The sequence below is a fragment of the Anopheles cruzii genome, chromosome 2 (genome assembly GCF_943734635.1).
Source record: "Anopheles cruzii chromosome 2, idAnoCruzAS_RS32_06, whole genome shotgun sequence".
Taxonomy (NCBI): Eukaryota; Metazoa; Arthropoda; class Insecta; order Diptera; family Culicidae; genus Anopheles; species Anopheles cruzii.
In genome coordinates, this window is record NC_069144.1 from 37,974,998 (window position 1) to 38,000,888 (window position 25,891).

General features: G+C 47.4%; 1 protein-coding gene across 1 annotated transcript; it reads right to left on the reverse strand.

Annotated features, from left to right (window-relative positions):
• Positions 1 to 3,306: 3,306 nt before the first annotated feature.
• On the reverse strand, positions 3,307 to 22,014 carry LOC128279014 (mucin-19). Its single transcript, XM_053017735.1, has 18 exons — positions 21,976 to 22,014; positions 21,200 to 21,261; positions 19,963 to 20,036; positions 14,167 to 14,621; positions 13,830 to 14,084; positions 13,452 to 13,529; positions 12,852 to 13,070; positions 12,684 to 12,789; positions 11,479 to 12,537; positions 9,404 to 10,363; positions 7,860 to 7,969; positions 7,618 to 7,723; positions 7,094 to 7,218; positions 6,812 to 6,961; positions 6,580 to 6,694; positions 5,707 to 6,489; positions 4,909 to 5,114; positions 3,307 to 3,414 (listed from the first exon to the last, which is right to left on the reverse strand). Exons 1-18 carry the CDS (start codon positions 22,012 to 22,014, stop codon positions 3,307 to 3,309), a joined length of 5,010 nt encoding a protein of 1,669 aa, XP_052873695.1.
• Positions 22,015 to 25,891: the final 3,877 nt, after the last annotated feature.

Here is a 25,891-nt window from a genome sequence, read left to right on the forward strand (position 1 = left end):
CAAGCATGACGCGCGCTTCAGTGGTTCTTGCAGTTTGTCCGCTGCTCTTTCCGCTCCTAGTCCCCGATTCCCCGATTCATATTATGTGCTTCGCGTTTCAATGAACTTATACCATTGTGTAATGCTTTCATGTATAATATGTATATAGTGTATATATCTATAAGTAATGCGTTTTGCAGTTTGAATTCTCCGTTAGTTCTCCGCGCGCATTACAACGCAGCAGCGGCTAATCATTTTGCGATCGTCTGACCTCGTCCATCTCCACGGCAATAGCATATTCCTTCTACTCTATAACGGATTCAGATCACTAAATTGGCATAGCTTGCGTACAAAAATAATGTTTAGCCTGCCGGAATTGGCGTTTCGAGGGGCCGCCAGAACGGTTTCTTCTTCTCTCCTTCGAGCCTTCGTGCGTTTCATTAAAGTTAACCATCAAGATTCGAGCGTTTGCTGCAGTATTACGTTTACATGTTTAATTATTTTTCGCTTTCTGTTTGTTTGTTGGTTTGGTTAGTAGAGGTTTATACGGCTCCGGTTAGGTAAACTCTATAACTGTTTCGTCTTTAGTATTACTGACTCTTCATCACTTTGCTTAAATTAGCTTCCCCACAGCTAGATTCTAGTTATTGTTTTTTTGTTTTGTTTTTCGCACTAGTCCGAAAGGGTCTGAACCCAGCAGGTTGGCCCAGTTTCGATAGGCAACAAGAGACAAGTAACACAAACACACGAAACACACGAAAGAACTGGATCACCGTAGTTTTGCTTGAGGCGCGCTTTTACGTAAATCCCACGTCCTTTCCGTTTGTGGCTGATCCGATCTCTCTCTCTCGCTAGGACAGCGTTAAAGGATGTGGACACAGAAACGACGACTAATAACTAAACATCATCGAAAAAAAGAGCCAAAAGAGTGTCGCCCGCCATTCGCGGGTGCAGCAGACTATTTACAAGACACATTTTGATTAAAACCAAATAAAATCAAAGTACTTGGAGAAAGATGCAAATAGAAGACAGTACCATGCTGGAACATAGTGAATAAATATCAAAAGAATGAAAAAAATACTATACGAATAAAGAGAAAAAGATAAGCAGAAATGCTTGGCAACATGCAAATAGAGCAGTGAATAAATAAAACAAAACAAAAAAGTGTGGAAACAAATAAATTAGCAAATTTGTTTCGATCCAATGCGAGCCACCAGTGTAGAGCGCGGAATAAATCAAGCAATATCAATCAAACGGAAAATAACATTAAAAATAAATAATCAATAATTGGTCGTCCACAATAAACGTTGTGTTTTAGTTAGCCTCTCTGTCTACAGTTTGGTTTACGATGTGATTCTTTCGCTTCGTCCCCTTCTTTGCATGTGGGCGCGGCGCACTCCGGCGCGCCATCCTGTGGATGTGGTGGTGTATGCGGTGGAAGACTCTGGATCGCCGCGTCTTCCGCTTTTGTTTTCCGTTTCCCTGCCCAGGATTAGCATTTGTTTCGCTCTGTTGCATTTTATGTCACCACGCGCTACACGTGCTCTACACGCCATTTGCCTTCAACCCAATAGGGGGTTTTACACCTAGTAGTTATTGTGTGTGATTAATATTATTATGCTCATGGTACGAGACTCGAAAGATACCACAGCTCCGGGTGAGGCAACTTTCGATTCAAAATCCGGTGTGTTCCACTTCCGGAGGGCGGATTGGCGGTAAAAGTGTGTGATATTTGCTTTGTTTTGTAGCAGCTTCAGTCAGAGTTTGTGTTTCCTTTTTCACCATTGAACGAAAGTGCGCGCCCGAAAGATTTGCTTTGCGTGCGTTTTGATAGATATTTTTGAGTAAAATAATCTCGGCCTTTTGCGCCTGCGCCAGTAATAGCGACTACCGCCGGTGGTGAAGCCGGAATCCAGATAGAGGATGAAGATAAAATTTGTTTTTTAAAATCCAATTCGAAACATGTATTCCCCACCAATGGGCCTTCTTTGATTAGCCTGCAGTCAACGGCGGAATGATCAAAATGCAGAAGGCTTCTCACACGAATCATTCGTTTCTCGCATACTTGGATACGCTCTAGTTTCAAGTTTTCCTGCTCGTGTTGCACGTCCCATTCTACGATCGTCACCCGTGGTGATGATGATCCAAGAGGGGATTGGAACGTTTGATATTCTTCCCCTTCTGCAAGCATCGCGCGATAAAAGGTGTAAAAAGGTGATATTAATGTGTTTACGCAAAGCCATTTTGCGAGTGTATAGAGTGCTGTGTTTGGTGTAGTTAGTAATGGTGTACAACAAGGCGCTTGGCAATATAACTGGGTTAAGTCTTTTGTTGTGTTTACGTTCAGAGATATTTCGTTCCGCACTTCGCATTGGCCGCAGCCATTAGGTAAGAGATTCATCAACATAGTGAAAAAACGCGTCTGATAATTGATATAGGGATTATTGATTTGTTTTTTTTTTCTTTCACTACCAACGTTCGTGGCTTCTTGTTTCCGCTTATCTAACCCACGCTTCAGTTGATATCATTAACCGAATTCACTTTATTCGCCTTATTAGCAAACATTGACAAGAGATCGTCCTTTCGACGAGGCTTCTTCGAACGGATAATAGTTTAATAAATTCATTTTTCAAATGATTCATACGACAAATGTACATGCCAAAACGATTCCTGCTTTTTACGAATCTCCTTCACACAGTTCTTACCTTTTATCTCGAAATAGTAATTGAACCACAGTAACCCAGATTGGTGGTTTTCCGTTTGCAAATCGTTCATCGTGCGTTCCCTCATTGGAAGCTATGTTAACGATCGACTCTGTGCGTTGCTATGCTACCTCAAGCGCTTACGAAGGGCGGTATGCGAAGGAAAACTATTACACAAATCAAAAATTGAGCCAATTTTGCGTTTTCAACATCTCTTTGCGCCACTGTTCTCTTGGTATACTTTCGCGATGTAAATGGACGATACCGTCTCTGGTTCCTCGTATTGCCCCACCGCGTTCGATATGCATCGTCTTCAGCCTTTAGTCGGTTTGCAAACATTGATAGCGTCGTGTGACGTTTAGTGACAACTTAACCTTTGAGTCACGACTCGAAAGTTCGATTTAAGAATCGAAACAGATGAGGCGAGCGTGACCCTAACTCCAACTGTGATACGGAACGGATTTCCGTAACTTGTAAGCCTAACCGGGCGTGAGTTATAGAAAGATGGGTACCGCGATGAGCGCCATCATTATCAACTCGCTATTGTGACGCGATAGCGTCCCTAAATGACATTCCCCATACCGCGTGTTTGTGTGTGTGTGGATTAGAAGACGGAAGTGGGACTTTAGTGGATTTTCGGTGCGCTACGATCGTTGATCGTACGGTTCCGTTTTAGCGTTGCACCACGTTTGATTTGATCCATCAGCGATTCGTGGCATACTCGGGGATCCGGCTGAAAAGACGAAGTGAGTTAAAAGGGAAGAAAAATGGATCAAAACAGAACATTAACAATTTTGTCATCAACTTATCGAAATATAGGTTGCGTGATCGCAGTTACGGCGCGCAGGGCGCTGGTACGCAGCATGGAAGCATTAGCCAAAAGTAGTTTGAAAAAGTAGTGAGCAGCAGTGAAACAGAAAACATGAGCACATTATCGTTCGGCGACAGGGATGTGTGTTGACGCGTGTGGGCAAAACGGGGGATCAATAATACCAAACAAAAAGAAAACGACGCGTAGGAATCGGAATAAGAAGAAACTTGCGAAAAGCACTTCGGCGGAAGCGTGTTTGTAAGTGAGCCTTATAAGATTATTTTAAGGTGAGTCTTATGGGTGACATAATATAAACGTGTCGACATGGAACCTTAACGTACTATTTGGAACTAGGTGCTGGCGGCTTTCATACTGCCTTTTTGATTATAAATAAATTGGAAACATTACAACAGGATAAATGTATACTCATTCGGCAGTGTCCCCCCATTACGAGGACCAGTAGAGGATGGGATAAATAATCACAGAATCGTTTCTCAGGCCAAATCTGCACTTCATTGAACCGAGAGTGCTCGTGATAATGATTAGACGTTTTGTGTTAATTTCAGGAGGTGTTATTCAAAATCAAGAATCTGGAACAATTGCAAGTCAGATGCCCGTCATGAAGGAGTTTACGGTGTGATGATGCTATGTGGTGTCGATCATTGACGGATTGTAGCATGAGTTAACAAAACCGCACACACGCATATCGGTTAGTGTATTTTGGTTTTCCGCATACACAAACCACTCGGTCCTTTCCACGTCATTTCGAAAAGCTCGGTGTGTCCCTCAAAACCCATCGTTTGTCGTATGGCCACCCCGTTACGTGTATATTAAGTAAGAGAAGCGTATTAACTCTAATTAATGGGGAGCATAACTGTGTAGAGAGATGGCAAAGGGGACGCAAAATAAAGAAACAAACGAACGGTTAGAAGAGGGAAAAAAACGTATACCAAACGGAATGAGAAAACAAGTTAAAAACATGTGTAAATTTGCGTGTACTGCAAAACGCAGGAACATTATTATTAGGGAAAGAAAACAATGTTCGACAACAAAACCTCTTTTCCACACTTCTCACCTTCACGGACCTTCTCTCTCATCATCTCTCTTCTCTCTGTGTGTGTGACACCCTCCTATTCCGGACAGTTTAAAAGTGAAACTGCTGACTATAGTAGCGCTGCTCACCAGCGTTGTCGTGCTATCGCGCGATCAATGGTGATCGCGAGTCACGAGTTCACGAAATAAAAACATAGGAAAAGAAAAGGGTGAATAAGAAAAAACATACGGCACACCATTCATTTTCTCATCTTCGCTGCCACCCGAATCGGATCGATAGGGTGATCCTTCTCACAACATCAATAGTGGTCTTTCTCACAACTTCCAAACTGTGCGGCGGCAGGGGTCAGTCGAGATACTTACAAGTGCCTTGCTGTTGATGAGATTCCTCACGGCAAACGCTTTCCCGGAAAGGCGTTGCTCCGCCAGTCGAGCGTTTAGGTTTTCCAAGAAGCCAGCGCTCGTTTTGGCCAGCACGTTGTGCGTTGTCACACTGCCACCGGCGGCCGCCGAACCACTGCCACCGGCGGATCCATTATTGTTGCCTGCACTGTTGCGCATGTGATGATCTACAATAGACGACAGACAAAAACAAATGTTAGATGTTCGATTCGATCGCGTTCGAAACCGCGCTCATGCTGCAAATAACAAAATATGTAGATAGAGAAGCGTAAAGATGCAATTCAAAATATTAGCACAAACACTACTGACAAACTCGAAGCCATATTCGGTGGAACTAAAACGATTTAAAAAGCAACTCCTCGTAACGTTCATTGCGGTACACACGTTGAAGCACACGGCATTGTATCGTCAACCGTTCCGATCGTTCCGATCGTAAGACAGCGGACACTAAACGAAAGTCGTCTATCGTCTATTGCAATATAAAGTGGTGAAAACGAATATTACAACGAAACAATCGTGATGGGGAAAAAACATGCCAAAATCAACCAACCAAAAGGTAACTTAGCCAAACGATAACAAACTCGGAAGCGCAACGCAACATAAAAAAACGAATGAAACTCATTACAGCAACTGAAACGGACAGGATAAAACTGAACTGGTTCGCTGGTTTGAACGATTCCAGAAACTAACTGCTGACAAAACAAACTGCAAACGAAACGAACGCTCGTACAACACAAAATTGGCCTTGTGGAAATTTACTTGTCCGGACGGGAGTACTTGTGGCGCTGCCACCAGCCGCACCGTCGTCGCCACCGTTACGGTGACCTTTGCCGAAGGACGATGGAGAGTAACTACTGCTGCTGCTACTAGCGGCGCTACCAGCACCACCACCACCAGCAGTGGCCACCGTTTGGACGGAACTGGCAAAGGGATTCGTCGACACGTAAATGTTTTGCGCCGCGTAGCCACCGCTGGGCACGTACTGTAACGTCGGCGCCGCTGTCGTGTGCTGTGGCGGCGTATGGTGTTGCTTCGGAGGAGCCTGCTGTTGATGGTAATAGTACTGCTGCGAGGTTGGTGGCTGTTGTTGGTACTGTAGCTGTTGCTGCTGCTGCGGGTGCTGCTGATACTGATTCTGGTAGTACTGTTGCTGCTGCTGATGGGAAGAGGATTGGCTAGAGGCGGAATAGATGGAATTTTTACCCTCTCGTGGCGGTGGTTGCACGGGAGCTTGTTGCTGCTGTGAGTGATAGTATTGCTGCTGCTGCTGTTGGTGGTGTTGCTGCTGTTGCTGCTGCTGTTGGTGTTGCTGATTGTTGTTGTACGACATTCGCGGATCGACGGGTGTGGATCGCTGATAGATTAGCTCATTTCCGGACGGTGCCGTCGTGTAAACGTAATTGCTCGAGGGTTGCTGCAGCTGCGGCTGTTGATGATAGACTCCTCCTGCGGACGGCGGTGGCTGCGAAGGGGGCGCCTTACTGGGTGGCGCAATTTTGGCGTTTAGCTGCGCCAGGAAGCTACTGTTCGGTTTTGCTGGTCCTAAATACATGAAACATAAAACATTAGAAAGTAAGTCTCGAAGTCTTGGAAGTCTGTTGACTCCCTTCACGATCGATCGATCACACTTACCTTGCTTATTTGGACTCGAGATACGGAAACTAGACATGTTCGAGATCTGTTTCGGTTGTGCGTATATTCCTCCTCCTGGCTGATGAAGGTTCGTTTTCGGAGATCGGTTCGACAGCTAGATGTGGGAATGATTGTTTGGGAAGACGGCAAAGAATAGCAGTAAGTAAGACGTTCCGTTGGCAGAGTTTCTTCCGGCAACGACAAGAAACGGTGGTTAAAAGAAGAAGTGTACCGATTTGTTACTGTCACTAGCGTGGAATGAGTTTGGCGGTGGTGTACTGGGATGGTGGTGGTGGTGTTGCGATGATGCTGACGCAGCCGACACCGTGCTATGGTCATGCTTTGTGGGTAATGTGGCGTACAGGTTGGTGGTAGTGTATTGCTAAAGTGAAGGAGGATGGCGAAGAGAACCGTTTATAGTGGAATCGACATGATGAATGAAGATGATTGACACGCGATAGGAATACTCCACCGAGAACGCAACGTGAACGAACGAAATAGAACTGACGATTACCGTAGGTGATCCTTGGTTCGAGGAGGGAGCATTGGACTGCTGGGCCCGTCTTAGCACTCCCGGGCTGGCCGGTGTGTGTCTTATTTCATTCAGTGCCTTCACCGTACCCGCGACGTTGCCTGAAACTGGTACCAGGCGTATGACCGCACGACAGGGAAAATGAAGAAATGTAACCAATTTAATATTTATACCGACATCAATCCGTTTCCTTAGCAGTTTAACTAATATCGACCACAAAACGGAGCGTGAGACGGAAGCGTGAAGCACAACACTGGAGAGAATTGATTTTACTCTTTGAAAATTTTCTATCTGGTGCACCGTCATGCAAATGAATTCTAATATCGACTCGTAATGATGCAACGTAAAAGATTAAATTGGCAAAGAAACGAACCCAATCTATGGTTCTTAAGCGGATGGCTTCTGATTGTCCTTCTAAAACACACATTCAACACACTTTCTCTCTCTCGCTCTCTCTTAAATATATACTTAAACAAATGAGTAAAAATATATAAAATGAAACGCACTACTAGGTGAGCTTCCGGCGGTGGAATCTAAGAGATAAGCAGGTGGTGGAGGTAAACTTTCTGATGAGGTGTAAGCTACGCTTTGCTGGGCAAGATTGGTGGAGTTCTGTGGAGTAGAAATGTGAATAGTAAAAACGGAAAAAGAAGAAAAGAAAAACAGAAAACAAACGGAAATGGAAAAAAGAAGGAGAAGAAGAAAGAAATCCGGTGAGACACTTCTGGGACGGTTCGTTCGCTGGTACTGTACCTACAGTTCCTACGCTAGGACTAGGTGTGACGCTCGAGCTGCGCCGGACAGGCGGTGGCGGTTTGACGGTATTTACAGACGCACGTCGCGTTACACGGGTCGGGCCTGGTGGGGGGGAGAAACGAGGACGTGGGTGAGTCGTGGGGAACAGGACGGGGCCAAAGTGAGCCAAGGAAGATACAGAAAGAAAAGGTAGAGAGAGAGAGCGAGAGATAAAGAGAAGAAATAGAGAACAGCATTAAGTATTGGCCATAAAAGTAGGAAATTAATAGTTTTATATATAAGGGAGAGATTTGCAAAGACAGTGCGGTATCACAAAATACCTATCCAAACGTCTGCCTATCGGGGCAAAGGTGAGTTCGGTTTGGACAATGGAATCGGATGGAATACCAATTTAACAGAGCGATGGATAGTGTATTTGATGGTACCACACAACGCCGTGATGATTAATAACTGCATTCTGGTTTAAAGGATGTGCTTCTTGCCGAGCACTGCATCAGGCTTATGAGTATGCTTGCGCTGTATGCAGGGTGATTGACGATGTTTGATGACTATGTTATGATAAACGCGCACACCATACTAAAAGGACGGCATATTTGCAGCATTCGATGGCGCAACGACAAACGATTGATAGTAATAAAACAAGGATTAAACATGAACGATAGTACTACGATACGAGAACCGATTGGGAAACAGGGTTCGATCGAACCAAAACGATCTAACGCTCTTCTGAAGATCCATGAGCACACAGCAAATCAATTGATAAGTAAACATAAAAAATAAATATTATTCAAAGACCAGCTCTAATCAAACAAACAGGGACGGTGCTCATCTAGCAAACAAAGGAACGCACGAATGTTACAGCATTTTTAAGAACTCTAGTCGCATCTAGCAACCCGTGTCTGCAACCAATAATAAATCGCACTCCACGGAATGTCTAAATATCACATCAACACTGAACAAGGTTGAACGAAGAATAGCGAATGGAATCTAAGTTTTTTTTATTGATCTTCGTCATTTCTGTACGTCTTTACGATAACAATACAAAATGGCGACTGGAGATGCTGTCACAATTTGAACACTCACTGTTATGCTTAAGCCATCGTGAAAAGAAATCGCCATCGTGCTGTGTCGTTGTCTTTGCGAAGAGAGCGAATCCTGGCTCTATTTGCCATTCTTAGTTCAACCTTCTGTTATCTGGTATTAATCTGCTTAATTTGGTTCAAATGATTGCTAGATGAGCGCCCCATACGCTACCGAGGCACGTGGACACATGTACAAACTATAAAAACGGACAAACAACCAACATCGACCACACAACAACGACTATTCACAGTTGGTCCCTGCTGACACAATATTATTAAGGAATGCAAGCGCCAGCGAAGGTGTTTGTACTCGAAAACGAAAGAATATAAAAAGAAAGATGATTGAATGTCGATGCATCCGAGAAATGGTCAAATGGGATGAACGGAAGATGAAGTGGCGAGGGTGCGAGTGTGAGGTTAGAGGTGAAATGAACAAACAAACAAACAAACAAACCAGATAACGATGCAGGTCTCGGGGTGATGGCGGGTTTATTGCGATTGATGCGATCGTCGTACGGGGTGGCCGCGATCGCGCCGGACCTGGAATCGTGAGCGCTCGCGATGATTTCATTGCTCTCATTGAGCTGCTGCCGCTGGGGCGAACAGTGAGCCGTCGCGGGCAACGATAGGGACGGGGTGGGAGAACGGGACGTGACACCGAAAAAGGACGACATCGAGGCGGGCGAGGCCGGCCGGGAGGTAACCCGGAACGAGCTCAGTCGCTGGTGTGGCGGATTAGCACTGTCCGAGCCACCACCACCGTTCAGCTGCATTAACCCACTGCCCGTCAGCAGATCGTCCGGTGCCGTATTGAGACTGTTGCGGCTCGTGTCCTTGCAGCGCAGCACCACCACCTCGCTGCGGTTCTGACTGTAGTAGGTTTCCATCATGAACGAAGGATTCTCGAAACCCGTCCCGAGACCGTCCAGGGCTTGGGTGGAACCACTCCCAGATACTCCGAGCGCGCCACGGTGGTGGTGGTGGTGATGGGCTTGATACGGTGGCGTACCGTAATCCCCTCCCCGTTCGGTGCCATCCATGGCCGGCTTGCCGCCTCCGCCGTAGTTGCTGTACTGTGCGGCAAGGTTCGTCATCGAACCACCGTTCGTTTCGTCGTCGAGCGACGACAGATGGTTGCTCAGGTACTCGTCCAGGTTGCTGTTGCTGGACGAGATCGACGAAGGCAGCCGGCTCGTCGGTGCCGGCTGTGGCGGCGGTGGTGTGGACCCATCCGAACCACCCAGCCGCCCCCCGGATTGTGCGGTATCGTCACCGTAATTGTTATTCACGCCGTTCGCACGGTGATGGTGATGGGTCGTTTCGCGGAATGCGCCACTTTCGTGCTCTTTTTGAAAGAGATCTAGTTCACCAATCAGATTGTTTAGTTCCTCGATCGTTTGCTTGTCGATGCAATCTGCGGTTGAGGTTGCGGTTGCGGTTGCGGACCAAGAATTACGTTCGTGCACGCGTGCGTGTGTTTGTGTTGGTGCAGTTTCGGGGTGTTTCATTTTTTTTTTGTAAGTATTCCCGACAGCAACATCAACAAGGTGGTGTGTGCCGCGAAACAATTTGTGCAGCAGAATAACATTGCAGTTTAGTAGCAGCAGCGGCAGGAGCAATAGGTGAGGCACATCAAATGGCGGCAGTGTGTGTTGGTGTTGGCACCGCAGCAGCAGCATTATATGCGATAGTTTCCGAGTATTCGCGGTGCCGGCAGCATTATTAAATTTATTTCGGGTTGCACAAACATAGCACAGCGATTGTTGGTTTTTTTACATTCATGGTGCAGTTGCAATTTGGCGCGTGAATATTTTTACGATATGAGCAGGAGAGCGGCACATGAAACATAGCGTTTGTGTGTGTGTATGTGTGTGTGTGAGGGCACAGAGAGGAAAGTAACAAAATTAAAAAATTAAAAACCAAAACATTTACACATAAAACACAAAAAAAACCAAATAAATGGAGAAACAATTATTAAAATTAGGAAAATGAACAACGGCAGACAAATGGAAGAGAATGACGAAAAAATGGGAAATACAACGAGCAATACACGGCTTGCTTAGCAGAAAACTGAAAGCATACATTTTGAGGCACGACTTTGTAACTGTGACAGATACCTAGTAGGCCTACCTATAATATGCAGCCTTTTTCGAAGCTAAGTTTCTATATACAACTTTTGTTTGTGATTTGTAAGGCAAACTAAATATACAGTGCGGTCAGCAAGAAGGCAATAGGTGCTACTGGCTTAATCGGTGGTTCCACCCGAAGCAGTTACTGTTCTGTTCTCATACATTTACGGGTTTTTGTAGATAAGAAAAAACGGAAATGCAAGCGGGCATGCAAAACATTCCCCGAAAGGGCAGAAAACCCATCAATAACATCGAATCGGTTGTGTCTGCGGACTCAGCAGACACTGCTTGCTGTGTTAGTTATACGCGCGCGTTTGCAGAGATACAGAAGGCAGGGAACGAAGTCGAAGGAGGCCACACGAAACGGAACATCAGCAGCACGGGTGCGTGCATTGCTTACCTGCATCGCGATCCAGTAGCAATTGGCCGGCGGACTTGTAGATTTCTTCGTTCGTTCGCCGCCCACCGTACAGGGCCGTATTGGGATCGGTGCGTACCGCCGTCACCGTCGGGACGCTGAGCTGCTGCTGCTGCGGCGGCGGTAGTTGCGGCTGCGGTTGCGGTTGCTGCAGATGCAGCTGGTTGTTGTTGATCTGCTGCTCGAACATGGACGTTTTCTCTAAAACTGAACCGGTACGTTTGAGTAAATCTTTGTCGATCGCCTTCGACGTGGCGGAAGAGGAGGAGCAGGTGGATGAGGACAAGGAGGTGGTGACGTTGGTCGCCGTTGCCGTACCAGCGCCGGCAGCTGAGGCGGCGCTACTACTACTGATGCTACTGTCGGTGGCAGTAGTGGTGCCCGGGTGGCAGTGGTGAGCCGAGGATGGTTTGTTAGTGATGGAACTAGTAGTAGAAGTAGTAGCAGTGGTGGTGATGTTGGTGGTAGTAGAAATGGTGGTCGCAGAAGCGGCGCACGTGCTGGTGTTAGAATGCTCATCGATCGGGTCGTCAATCGTGATGGTGTGATTGGAAGAGGTATCGTTATTACTTTCACACGGCGTGCTGGGCGGATCGAAGTGGCCGCTACTGCCGCCGCCTCCGCCGCCGATGCCACCACAGATTCCGCCGGTCGCCGACGACGGAGTGGTGCTGCGGTAACCCTGGTTGATCATCGCACCAGCGCCACTGTAGTTGGGCGTACCGGGCGAACCCGTCTGGGGAGTGTTTTGTGGCGTTTGCGTGCTGCAAGCCGACGCATCCGGCGAGCTGATCGGGTTCGTGGCGTTCGTCGAGTCGGGCGAAATCAGGGACGATGCCGAGGACAGGACGGGTGAGTTCGGTTGCTGTAGCTGCTGCTGCTGATACACCGGCGCAATCGGTTGCTGCTGCACGTGCTGATGCTGATTGGCGGTCACCGTGGCGCCGTTGTTGTTATTAATGCCGTTGTTAGTGGTTTTAGATGCAGCCATCGACGCTAGTTCCGTCATGTTAACGTAAGTGGGCTGCAGTTGTGGGTGTTCTGTAACGGGGACGTTGTTTTATGGAAAGTGTTTCGATTAGTTTACACACACACACACACAGACGGCGGTTGGATGGAAGCAGAGCGCAAAGGGTGTCCTTAGTTTAGTTGGTCACACTCAAACACAAATCACGCCGTCGGCTTACCTTTGGTAATGTGCGCCGGAATCGGGGACGGACACTGCCGTGGGACGTTTGGGTTGGCATTTTTTACCGACGTGGTCGACAGGGGTCGCTCGAGGGATGAGCAGCGCTAAAATATAAAACCAGAAACGTTACAACCCGAATGGGAACCCGGTTTAGCTGGCGACGTACGACTGGCAGCGGTGGCCGGCAGGCGATGTTGGCGGGCGATTTCTGCGTCTCGACGATCGGTTCCGGGCTCTGGAAGGTGTAGACGGTGAGCGCGGGCCGCTGGTGGCCCTTCTCGTAGGCGGACGAAATCGTGTGCGGACGGTCGACGGTCGACGTTGCGTCCTGCGTGTGCGGTGGCCACGTTGACACGGCGTGCGATTGACTAGCTAGTGTGGATGCCTGCCGGAAATGGGGTGAAACAAAAGGATTTAATTATGTTTTTTCTTTTGCTTTATTCCCTTCAATTCCCCGCCCGTGTCTCGCGAAAGAGCAAATACAGATTACTAATTTACAAAATTATTACGAAGAAAAAGGGAACCTTTTATAATCTCAAAAATTAGTGCACACTTTCGGTAAGCCACTGACGGCGCGCGCTGATATGGCAGGTACTTCAATGCAAACATTTCGAAAGCACAAACAGAGAGCAATCTTAACTAAATAACTATAAATGCGCACAAAAATGAACGGAAACGGATAGAGAAAAATAAAAGTAATGCGTGTTGGCGCGCGGGTGCGAGCATAAGAGCGTTGGAGAGAGAGAGCATTATTATTGTGTGTAACCTGTGACGTTAAAGCTGGTGAAGAGCAAAAGCCGCTATCGCTCGATTCGCCTGGTTTCAAACGTATCGCCGGGGAGTACTAAAACGGGAGACGGGAACGGAAAAGAGACAAAAACACATAAAGAAAAACAAAAAGTAAGTTAAAATCAAACAACGGAATAAAAATTAAGGAAACAAAACGTTGAAAAACATCAAAAATACTGCCAAAAACACAATTAAAAAGGGAGCTCCGCAGGGAGAAGCTCCACGTGTGAAGAAACACCGAACTACACGACTACAAAGAAGGCAAAGAACGAAAGCATGCATCCGTGGTGAGCGGTGCAACAGTAAAAGCAAACGGTCAGCAAGCCCCTCTGTGGCGCACGGGGGACGTAGGTACCTGCGACAGGGATCGCTGGAACTGATGGTGGTGGTGGCCAGGAGAGCCACTGCTGCTGCTGTTGATCGAGCTGATCGAGCAGACGGAGCTTTTGCGCGAGCCGAGCGAGTTGGAGCAGCCGCCCTGCGAGTTGGAGCCACCGGGTGAGTCCGGGTACAGGCCGATGTTGGCTTTCGACTCGAGAATCAGTTCCTCCGACGCCTGCGGTAACTGGGCCGGATCCTTCGTGACGGCTGCGATCAGCTGCATCGCTTCCTGCAAGAGAATCAACCGGGGAGAGTGGTTAGAATCAACGCCAGAAGTAGCAGCCGCGAAAGCGCGTCCCGGGTGTAATTACCTGCAGGTGGCCAAGCTCGGACATAACCTCGCACTCTTCGTGCACGACCGGTTGGAGCAGGCTGACGAAGGTGCAGTACCGCGATCGCTCCTCAACCATGATCGCCCGCAGCGACTTCCGTTCCACGTCCTCAAGCTCGCAGCGCCGCAGCGTGACGTCCTGCATCGAGGACTCGACCAGCACGTGCAGGTTGTCGGCCGCCCCCTTCTTGGCCTTCTTCTGCAGCCGCAGCGTGTCGCTTGAGCGCTTCTTCAGCTCCGCTCGGCACCGCTTGTACTCTTTGGCGTGATCCTTGTCGATGACGGTCACCTGCTTGCGCCAGTCCTCCAGCTTCTCCTGCAGCGGCACGATCAAGCAGTCCATGATCGCGCTGGTGAACGTTTTCATGCGGCTCTCGACAGCCTTATGCCGCAGGCAGACACGCGTTAGTGCCGTGCCAATTTCTTTGGTTGCTCCTGTGGTGGAAGAGGGAATCAAAGTAGAAGTAAACGGAGTTAGGCAACGAATAACGAACCGCGATTCATTAACGCTTAGAACTCCAGCGACGGAGGGGGCCTTTGGTTTACGACTCCCAGGCGGCGTCCCCGAAAAAGGGCACAAACTAATCAAAATGCGATAATTAGCGGTCGACAGAGGATGCAATAAAGGAAGAACCCCCCCTGTGGTCCCGTGGCGTGGCAGGCGCGAGATGCGTCGAGCGGATATCCTATGGCCAAACGAATACTTCGGTTCGACGATCACGCGGTCGGGTCCGTAGATGGCAACACAATCAGTTCCCCCCAATCTGCCCCCGAGGAACGTGCACCGTATGTTTACGTTGGCCACACAGTGTGTCTGGGAAGCACGGACACCACAGACAGTAGTGTGCATCGGATGTGGTTGCATTTCTTTCTCGCACTGCTGGCGACAAATATTAACGGAACTTATGCTGCGATGCTCCACGGCAGCTCCACAATCGCATTCACGGTGCCGATAAGCGACCGATTTATTGACAAATTTTAATGTCTCTCTCTCCACTTCAATAATCGGCCGTCCATCCGGGAGCCGACGGGAAAGCATTGTGCGTGCGTGCGTGCGGATGATACTCCGGCTATCCGGCCCGAACTCCGGATGGAGCATAACTGCGTGAGGAGCTGCCCAACCTCTTTCACTCATTTGCACATGAATCGAGAACAGGTTCGAGCTTTCATTGGTCCAAGAGGAGCGGCCCCATTCAGTGTAACTCGTTTTATGCCTGCGTTTTACACAGCAGAAACGAGTTTCCGTTCCTAGGGGACACATGGAACTGCTCGAAATTGCGCTCGACTATTGTTATTTAGGAGACAAGGATTAGTTTTTCAATCTGGGAGCAATTCGAATGCGATTAGTGATGTGACCATCTGACAAAATTTTCTTAATAGTGCCAAAAAACAACAGACTCTAACGAGTTAATGAGTCTGTTTCTTAAATGACCCTAATGGCAAAGCTATTGAAGAGTTAATACAAACGGAAAAAAGAAATTTGGGAAGCAATCAAGAAACAAATTATACGCAAATGTGCTTCGGTTGGAAAGCAAATAAATTAAATCAATAAGCAATGATGATGATTGGCAAAGCGATTTTCAGCGAGTCTTCGATCGGTCAATGTTTTAACATTAACAGTTCCTGGTCACTACTAGAGTTTCATGCTTCTTACGAATTTTAACTAGATAGGCTCGAAGTTTAACCTTTAGTTAACGATCCGTGTTCCAATGTCATGATAGTGGGATGCTAATTAATCACCTTCATTAATTTTATTCTGCTTGCATTAACGCAAACTGCATTAACACAAACTTAATTCGAGTCAACGAGTAAAGGAAGAAAAAACCTTTTTCGTAATTTCCATCTTTTTTTTTGTTGAGAAATATCCCCCAAAAAACTGTACGCGCTTGACCGCATTCTCCACGCAGCGAACGATTGTAACATAAACAACCCACCCGAATTTTTGGCGTGAGCTGGTTCGCCAACAATGAAGGAAATGAACCGAAACTGAACAGTCGCGACTCACGCGCTGCCGCCTGTTGCTGCTGCGTGAAGGCAGTTCTCGTTCGGATTTCGCCTTTTCCTCATTTCATTAACTTCAAACATACTCCTCGTTGGCGCCATCGTTGTCGGGCGCGCGTATAAAATTGAACTTTTCATATACACAGTCCGAAATGGCCGACGGTCAGCCAGTGCCGTTGGGCGATCGTTGGGCGGTTGGTCAAGCTCTCTTCACCGTCAATCACTTAACTGACCGGCACACACAGCAGTCAGTCAGTCGGTCAATCCGGCCACTCCGAAACCGCCGGGCCAAGCACACACTGTAACGGAGGACCGGACCGTTGGAATCACAGCAAGGCGCAATAATCAGTCAATTGGTCAAGCAGCGGCGGTTCGGTAGCCGCCAGCCCCCGCGGTCATCTAGGTTGCTGCTAGGTTTGTTTTTCATGCTTCAAAAATTAACTTAAATGCCCTAACACCAGCGGAGAGTCTATCGCTCACGGACGGTACCACGTATGTAGATCTTATTACTGACCGCCCGCCCGCGGGTGCGTGTTTAGAGGACCGCACGAGAGTGGTACACATTTTTTAACGGTGTCTCTCGGCAGAAGCTGCTTACAGACTTCCGCGCAAACAACTTCACCGCCAACGAGAGCGTGGCCAAGTGCGTGCCGTTCAAAAATATCGATAACCCATCATTAGTAGCGTGCGTGCTGTGCTGTGTGCGGACTTAGCCGGCCAGAAAGTACCCATTACGTTCTTATCCAATCGTTCCTTAGAGTGGTCGCTCCGTTTGCACGCATAACCCCACGGGGGGCCGACGATCACCACCTGCATGTTGTCTTTGCACGAGAAGCACTTGATCAATTGGTACCTCGTCGAAACGGGAGAGATCGGAAATGGTTTACAATTTGCATTTGAATGAGTGAGAATTTGCTTTAATTATGCTCCGTCCGTCAAGCAAAGCATGTGTTCTGCATGATATCTACACAATAATGGCTTATGATTGATTATAATTTATAATTTTGGCCGTTTTTGTGAAGCATAACGATTCAATAAACATCGTTTTAGAATAGTAACATGAACGTTTACAACGGTTAATTTCTTACACAAATTTCTAAACCAATTCTATCCCAAATCGTTTCACATGTTCAAAAAGTTCAAGAGGTGTGTTAAAAAGTTCTGACTTTTTTGTAATTACAGGGGTTACGTGTATTCGATTTTCGATTTTTTTGTGGCGTTGTGTTGCTATTCATGTCACTCATTTATGGTGACAAGTTCGGCCATTTTGAGTGACCAGTAAATTTTTGACAGCCTTTTTAGCTTGGGCTAGATTTGGCTCATCGTCGATGCCGTCTTATCTCCTAAATCATCCTTTCTTGGCCTCCTTCAGTTTCCGGAACAAGGGGAAGTCATAGGAGCCAGATCTGGGGAATACGGTGACGTTGGCATCACTAAAGTATTGTTTTGGACAAAATTTCGCGCAGAAACCACGATGCCAATTTTGGTTTTCCCACAAACATGGGCGTTTGTTTCGGATTGCTTAGGACAAATTGCGCATAGCTTGTAGGTAATATTCCTTTTTGACTGCTCTACCCTGTGGCAACAACTCATAATGCACCACGACCCTGCAACCGAAGAAAACTGTAAGCTAAACTGTTCACATTTGACCAAACTTGGTTCTCCGTGAGTTCACATCTTCTCGGCTCTCTGAAAACACCTGAAAACAACAATAAATGCTGCTTTAGGTTATAATTTTTTTGTAGCTTTACGTACGCCACAGTCAACATTTCGAATGCGTCATCAAACTTAATTTCATTTTTCAAACAAAATTTGATACAGATTCTTTGCCATCCATTTGCCAGCAACATAACGGCACACAAAAAAAAGACGGTCGAATATACGTAGCCCAAAAATACGTAAATACAAAATTGTCATTACTTTCTGAACAAAATTTGGTTTGTTTGTAGCAAAGTAAATTGGATTGAACAAACAAATCAATATGGGCTAAAAAATAAACATTTTGCTCCATTCTGAAAAACCTTTTCTCTCAGGCTAATGTTGTAGCTCGACACCTAATCAAATTGCAAATCAGACACCGATCGTTGTTTAACCTAGATCTCTGTCATTTTAGACATGCACAGACGTCGTTTGAGACAATGTGTTTGCATCGCCGGGGAATTAACGTACGCGTTGTTTGTATCGCGCGAGTGGTGGTCTTAGACCGCAAGACGTTCAGAACGGCGGACCCGGACGCTGGCGGTTGGTAGAGTTTGGCGCACGAGACACACCGTGTGCCAGCGTTGGTGGCGTTGGACATAACATATGCTGTTGACCCTCTCTCTGGCTTCTTCAAGTCTAAAAATACAAACACCGACCGTGGGTCCGCCAGTCGTCGTCCTGGCGTACCTTTTTTTTTGGGTAGCAGTATTATGTTCAACCACTGTTTTGGCCACCGAGTAGAGTCTGTGCGCGCGACGACCACCAGCAGAGACGTGCCGCGATCATCGCCGGTGCAAATTAGACCAAAACGAAGGGCGAACACCCCGCAAGCGATGGCTAGAAAAAGCTGACGAACGGACCGAACTCTGTGCCGGAAAATAAACACAGCACCCGAACCGAGAAGAGGTTAGGGAAGAAGGTTCTTTCGGGGTCCGTCAGCTGCCCATCACATGGGCTGATGTTGTGGATGTTTTGTTCTAGATTTTATGCTGCAAGTCCAACGCCAAAAAAACGCACACAAAAGAAACCGGTCGATGGTTTCTTGCCCCGTGAGTCGTGTTCGATGTTTTGAACCACCGTTCCCTCTTTCGTTTTGGATGAACTTTTAGAACGTAGAAACCCATCGGGAATGGGGTGTTTGCGCTAAGTTCGACAAACCATCCGTCCGGTGTGTTGTGGCCGACACCCTGTAGGGATTTTATGTATGCCAGGTTAAAGCAGCAGCAGCAGGAAGCGAGCGTGGATAAATAAACATTAGACGCAAAAGGGCGCAACAGCGCGCGCGGCGGGACACGAATTGATCTGCAATGCAGTCGCATCGGCCGCACGCACTTCAGAAGTCTGTGGTGTTGCTGCTCTGCGACGACACGGAGACGTTTTAAATTTTCTTATTAATTTTATTTCTTATCCAGATTGCGTAAGGAGCACCACATAACAAAGTTACGATTATTGCGCATTGGCGGAAGAGCACTTCCAGCACTTTCTCAACGGTTCAAATCGTGCTTGTGCAACTCTTGTTTGGAAGTAACACCCCGAAGGGCATTTCGTAAGGGCGGCCTCATTCGGTTATGGGCCTCCTCCTCCACACTTCACAGTCATTCACAAGTTCACAGCCAATTAAGCTTCGAATCCAATCCAATATCGAAACCAGCACCATAAAGTGACTCCCAACCCGGCCAGGCCAACGCCAACTCCAAAGTCAACGCAGTTCTGCATTGCGGGTTCGGCGGACGTCTCGTTCCGAAGGCGGAACGGAACTAGACCGGCGAAAGGATGCAACATGCACGCTGGGTGCACGGTGGTGCTCGCCGTGTTATTGGCCCGGCAAACGAGGTCAACCCACCGAGAGGTGGTCCGGTCCGTCCACGGGAGTCTTCTAATGTTATTCCGGTTCGGCAGCCGTGCTTGAGTGCAGTGTGCTCTATCCTAGTTTTGGGCCACATCGTTTTTCGCTAATATAGTGCAACACTAAAAAATTTAGAGGCCGATAACGATAGCGGTTCGTGCTGGGACGACGGTTGCCGTGTTGATGATGATACACACCCAGCGCGCAGCAGAATCCGGTGCAACTTACCTCTCGAGTTGGTGGCCGCATCGGCGATCTTTTGGAATGCATCCAAGTAGGCCGCCAACGCCTGAATTGCAGCCCTGAAATTGAAGCAAATCGGGGTTTTAATGTATGACAAAATTTGTCGGACGGAAAATTGGAACGTTGGGAAAATCGCGCTGTAAGTGATGTCAGGGCACAGGCGGATTTAAGAGGAAAGGAAGAATTTCGGTCAGAAAATATTGGAAAGTGGAATGAAAAAGTCAATAAATCTACGACGCCGGCGGCGTGTTGAACCATAAAGTATGAACGTCATTTATCAATACGATCCTTCGGACAAAGTTGTAATAAAGGTAACGAGTGCCTAGAGCTCTCGTTTCGACAGCTGTTTCAACTTTCAACTACTTGATTTTATTAATTTTAAAAAATAAGTTGAAATAAGTATCGTGAATATTTATCACACAAATGTTGGCCGACATTAGTGCTTATGATCGCAGCAAACTGTGAACCGTAGTCCAAAACGTAACGGCATTCAGCGTTGCTGTGTTTGTGGCGACCGAAGCCTACTTCGCTAAACAAAACCTATTTCAAAATGAAGCAACACTCCATGCCTACTCAGAGTTGTCAAGTTAATGTCAGGAACGATCATCTTGAAGTTTCTCGCCAAAAATAATTTCCAATTTTTAACTCGAGTGTCACGAAACGGTACCAGCCAAAGGTCAGAGTGACGTGCGGTGGTGCCGTGAAATTTGCGTAATGAATGGCGAGAGTTTAGTTTGTGAACTCTTTTGGTAATTATTACTGCGGGGTCCTTCCCGCTCGCTGTCGTACTCAGACCGCGCGACCCGCGTAGTTTATGACCACAAGCCAGTCATCCAACATTCGGTTCGGGTTAATGAGAAACGGTTCCAGAAAACGAAGCATAAGTCACAAACTGTCAACCCGAAGAACCTCGAACGCGCGGGTTCCCGAGAACGGCTCAATTTGGACGGCCATAAAATACGGGTTTTTATGACCGCAACAACCCAAACCATTGTCACCAAACTTGGGGACAAGGGTCTTAAAAGGAGTTAACAAAAGGGGTAAAGAATTTCGTCCCCACAAAACCGTTACAACGACACACCGCCTATCGATCAAACGGAAGCACAGAAAATATTGGTTCAATTACTCTCCTCGCGGTTACTGATCCGAATTTTCCTAAGGACCCCAGGCGGTACAACAATATGCAAAATGGTACTCGGCGGGCGCCGTCGTCGTGACCTACCTTAAACAAGCGTGCAGCTTTGTAGCTTTGGCAATGAAATCCTCCCACAGGGGGCTCGAGTTCTGAAAGAAAGAGACGAAGAAAAGAACGGTTTTCATTAGCGAAAAGTGATGCTTTCATTTACAGCACACAATGTTGTGCTGTAAAAATACGCTGCGCCGCCGTGGTGCTCTTTTTATGCTGCGTGCTGTTTAATGTTTTGCGAATTGTTGAAACAGCCGGTTTTGAACAGCAACAACAGTACCAGACACACAACATAAGACAGACCTTCGTTGCTTGCGTTTGTTTCTTTTCGGGAATGTTCTTATGAACTTCTGGCTTTTTGGTATGACGAGATCGGCTGAATCGGAAACGAGGAACAAAACAGACAAATGGGCATTGTTGGGCGGAGGATGATTACAAAATGTGCCCAGTGAAACCAGGAGGAGACGGGAATTCGAAGGAGAACTCGTCTGCCGAGACATTGTGTGGCTTTGTAGTGAGTGAAAAATCTGCCCACCGCCTAAAGGAGAGTCGCATAAATCCTCGTGACTTAAAGTTAACATTCCCCTTGTCAGCGGGAGCTACGAGTACACAAAGAAGCGGCCTGTCTTTTTTATTTCGGAGTCAACAGTCAATGTTACGTCGTCGCCAACCAGCATCGGGCCTTCTAATGGACCGGCCGCGACCAACAACGGGATGCTATTGATGCTACATTTCGCTGGCCTGTGGGGTAGGTGATGACGTGAGATTCATCGCTCGGTTTAAAGCGGGCCCCATTCAATCCCCCAACAAACGGTCAGCCCCCGATTACTGACGATCGTGAGCAGATGCATCTCATTAAAAGGCCGTTTCCGCGTATGTACGCCGCTGATGATTATCAAACGTTTTTAAACGGCCCCCCGCTCCGCCGTGGGACCGACAGACCGCGCGGCAACATGACCGTTTCCCATCAGCACACCAAAGAAACAATGTGCCAGCGATCGTTTGTTGTGCGGCGGGCGTTTAATTTAATGTGTTTTTATGTTGCTCTCGCCGAACCACGACGTAGATCACGACGACGACGACGACGTGCCAATCGAATGAGTGATAAAGCCGAAAACGATCTCGCCCCGCACACACGGGGTGAAAGTGTTTCCGCGACCGGCAAAACAATAGAGCCCCAGCGGGTGAAGGAGTAAAAAAGTAATCATCATCCCTCGCCAACACAAAACGGGCGTTTTGCTGAAAATTTCGAACCAACCCATGGCGCGGCATGGCGTAAGACGCGCCAACGCGGGTCTCTCTGTTTTGTTGCATCGAAAGGGTGACGGGGGGAAAAAAAACACAAAATCCTGCATTATGTTGGCGGGGCCATCTTTACTTCGGGGCCACCCACTGAAACGGAGCCACGGCGCAGCGGATAGAGGGTTGTGTGATTTGTTTTATTATGGTTTTTTTGGTTCAACCGAAGACTTTTTGAGGAAGGGCACGTCGGCCGGTGAAAACTAAAACGGTACCGCTTTTCCCCCGCCGAGTAGCGCGATCGCGCTCCGCGAGTCTTCAAGGCGCTCGTCAGAGCTCGAAGAAAACCAGAGAAGCGGCCAGGAAATCGGTGTAAATGTAAACACAAACGCCCTCCGTCGCACGGCGATGCGGATTTCTACCGAAATCCCTTCCCGGCCTGGCCCGGACTGGCAGCGCTCGCCCCGCCCGGCCATTGCATAACCGCGTTTCCACGAACAAATGGCAGCAGCACTGGAATTGGGAGGTGAGAAATCGTTGCGCGACCAGCAACGAGACGATAATTAACCTCGAAGCTGCTCGGGCAGACGGCAGAAAAGGTGATGCTGATGCCTCACGGTGCCTTCAACTGATGATTCGGCCCCGTGCACGGTAATATTAATGCACCGAAAACATAACGCAGGAATTAGGACACCGTCAATCTGCATAATTCATCGTTCGACGCTGGGTGGGTTGGTGGGAATTACCCCGGCGCACTCCGAGATGGGCCCGAAATTAGTTGATCTCGTTTAAACGACTCTCGCTGGGCATCGCTAATTCCGCAGGTTTGGATCGCTGATTGTACTTTACAGCTTCCGGTAATGCGCTCTGACTGGTGGAGTTGAATAGAGTGGCTCAGGTAGACATTGATCTACTAATAAAGTGTCGGCCTTTTTTTTAAACTCGAAACTATTTGTAATCATATTTTCCCCATTTTTAGGTGATTTGAGTCCATTAAATAGGGACTCGTTGGAAAAGAAATATTTCAGCAAAGAATTTTCGTGAATGTAGTACGATCGCTCAATACTCGAACAAAATAAATGAACGAAATCTTCAAGGAAATATAGATCCTGGGAACATCGATGGCAAAATTCATGCAACTGACTGATAGCCGAAAAATTCATCATAACGAGCGGAATTAATCTAAATTAACGGCTAGTTGCTGATAAAAACTATCTAAATCTATTAAAAATTTAAAAAATATCAGTATGTGGACGTCTCGTTCGCAATAGATCATGAAGTAGCCACCAAAAAGAAGAAATGTTAGAGAAAATAATATTGAATAGAAACTTGGTTATGATTGATTTAAAATAAAATAAATTCAAAGGCCATTCAAAAACGAAACAAAAAATTGCAAATGTTCTAACTGCTTTTACTTTTCGCGATTTTCTTCCGCCTCAATTGGCGCCTAACGTCGACCATTGGAAAAGGGCGACCAAATGTTGGAATTAACACTTTTTTTCATTCGCACAAAACGTCTTCGCAGACAGAAAATGGTCAAACAACGCGAGAAGCAGCAACGTCTTCGAGGACACGTGATTCAACACACGTGAGTTTCACACACGTCCCCAGCCCGTATGTGTGCACCTAGCCAAGCCCATCTTTATCTCGCTCTCTCGCTCTCTCTGTTGCTGCCCCTGTGGCCGCGTTTGCTGTATGACGGTCTGATAAACAAACAAACCGCTGGACAAGCCCATAAAAAACGGCGGGAAAAGCTGCTCAAATATGGACCATCGCCGGCGAGCGAGCCCCACGCGGGAAGCCCAAGTCCCGCGGCCCGGGAATGTCATTGACATCGTATTCAGAAAGAGAGAAAGAGAGAGAGAGAGAAAAATAACTGAACGGAAGCGACAGAGTACGAGAAGTAAATAAAGGTGTCGTACGTTGCGCTGACAGGATGCAACCTTTCTCAACCCCACACGGGACACGTGTCGTCGGGCAGCTCTGCCCACCTCCCTCGGGGATGGCCACAACGCGGTTTATGGATCCTGCGCGACCGGTTGGCATCTTTTATTTAATGTTTACGCGGACACCCATCGGGGGGCGACAGACAATGAAGAGAGCGCCCGAGAGGTGAAGAAACATAAACTGCACTCGTTTTCCGGAGAAACCGGGCCCGGAAAAGTAAACACAGCTAGTGGCGGTGGAGCTAATAATCTCGTATTCGAAACTTACGACAATTTCACATGAAACCCCACATAATGTAACCAAATGATCCGGACGGCCGCGATCTCAACGGCAAACTGAGACCTCGCCGCTCCGCCCGCCCTGTTGGGGTAAGTGATATGCAACTTCTTCAAATTTCCGCCGTTGGCCCGTCATCGACTTGCTTTCACCTGACTCCGTGGCGCGAAATGAGAACTTCAATTGATGTCACGTCGTCTCCGCACCGGCCGCCCCAGACGGATCGCAATCTCGTCTTCAATTACCTGCCGTCTAGCCCGCGGCGGCGGCCACGTGAATGCACACAGCACAACGGAGCAACAAAATGCAACAAGATGCAGTTGTGCCTCCGTTCCGAACCAACCGGGAAACCGGAGAATCAAAGGAAAACGGCGGGGGGGAAATTATGTGTGTGTGTGTTGGCAGCGGTTCCGCAAAGTGCAAGGGGACAAAGATTTAGCGCAAGAAAATGATGCAAAAAATGTCGGCCCGGTGAGATAAAATCGAAACAGCAAACGGTTCCCCCCTTTCGCTGGGGCGTTGCTTTCATCTTTCGCTCGACTCGACTGGGCTGGGGGCCCTCTGGCCAAACCCGGGTAGACATTCGGACGGTACTAACAGTAAAAGAAACACTACTATGCTTTGGCATCGCATCCCCCCGCGATCATTGACCGCTTTCTGGGCTATGCTGCCACGCGGTGGTGCCGCTTGAAGCCCTCGAGGAGATTTGTGTGAGTTTCAGCGTTTCAGCCGGAACCCCATTCGGAAGGAAGCTTTTCTGTCCGATTTGCCGGTTTTTATGTGTTGTTGGCGATTAAATTTTGAAACACTATGAACCGTGCGTATCATGAATCAATTTTATTGCTTAAATTTAATCATCGCAGTGAATAATTGCAATGTAGTAAGACCCCGTTGATAAAGTAGTCAGTAACGCTCGTCGTCGACACGGAGCGTTATGTATTATCCGTGATTGTTATTCTTTTTTGGAAAAGGATCAATTATTCCTTGAATTCTTCGGTCTTTGTATCCCCCCTAGAACCGATTTAATCGATTTTCCAGCATTCGAAAGAGGACTCCTGTGAAGATGAACTCGACCGATCAATTCAGTCGGAACTAGCCACGACTTGTTTAAAATGTTTAACATCAACAATCGCTGCAAATTTATTTATAATGACCTTAGCTCTCCAAAAACCTAAAACGCAAATTATTAAACTGGCAGTATTTAAATGATTGTTATTATTAGAAGGAAATATCAGAAAATATACCAAAACTTCAAAAAAACGCATT

Excerpts from the sequence above, each read along its gene's own strand:
- LOC128279014 (XM_053017735.1), bottom strand. The coding sequence starts at position 22,014 with ATGCATCTGCTCACGATCGTCAGTAATCGGGGGCTGACC. Across the intron at positions 7,724-7,859 it reads GCGTAGGAACTGTAGGTACA|AACTCCACCAATCTTGCCCA; the intron begins GTACCAGCGAAC and ends TCTACTCCACAG. Across the intron at positions 5,115-5,706 it reads AAGTACTCCCGTCCGGACAA|ATCATCACATGCGCAACAGT; the intron begins GTAAATTTCCAC and ends CGTCTATTGTAG.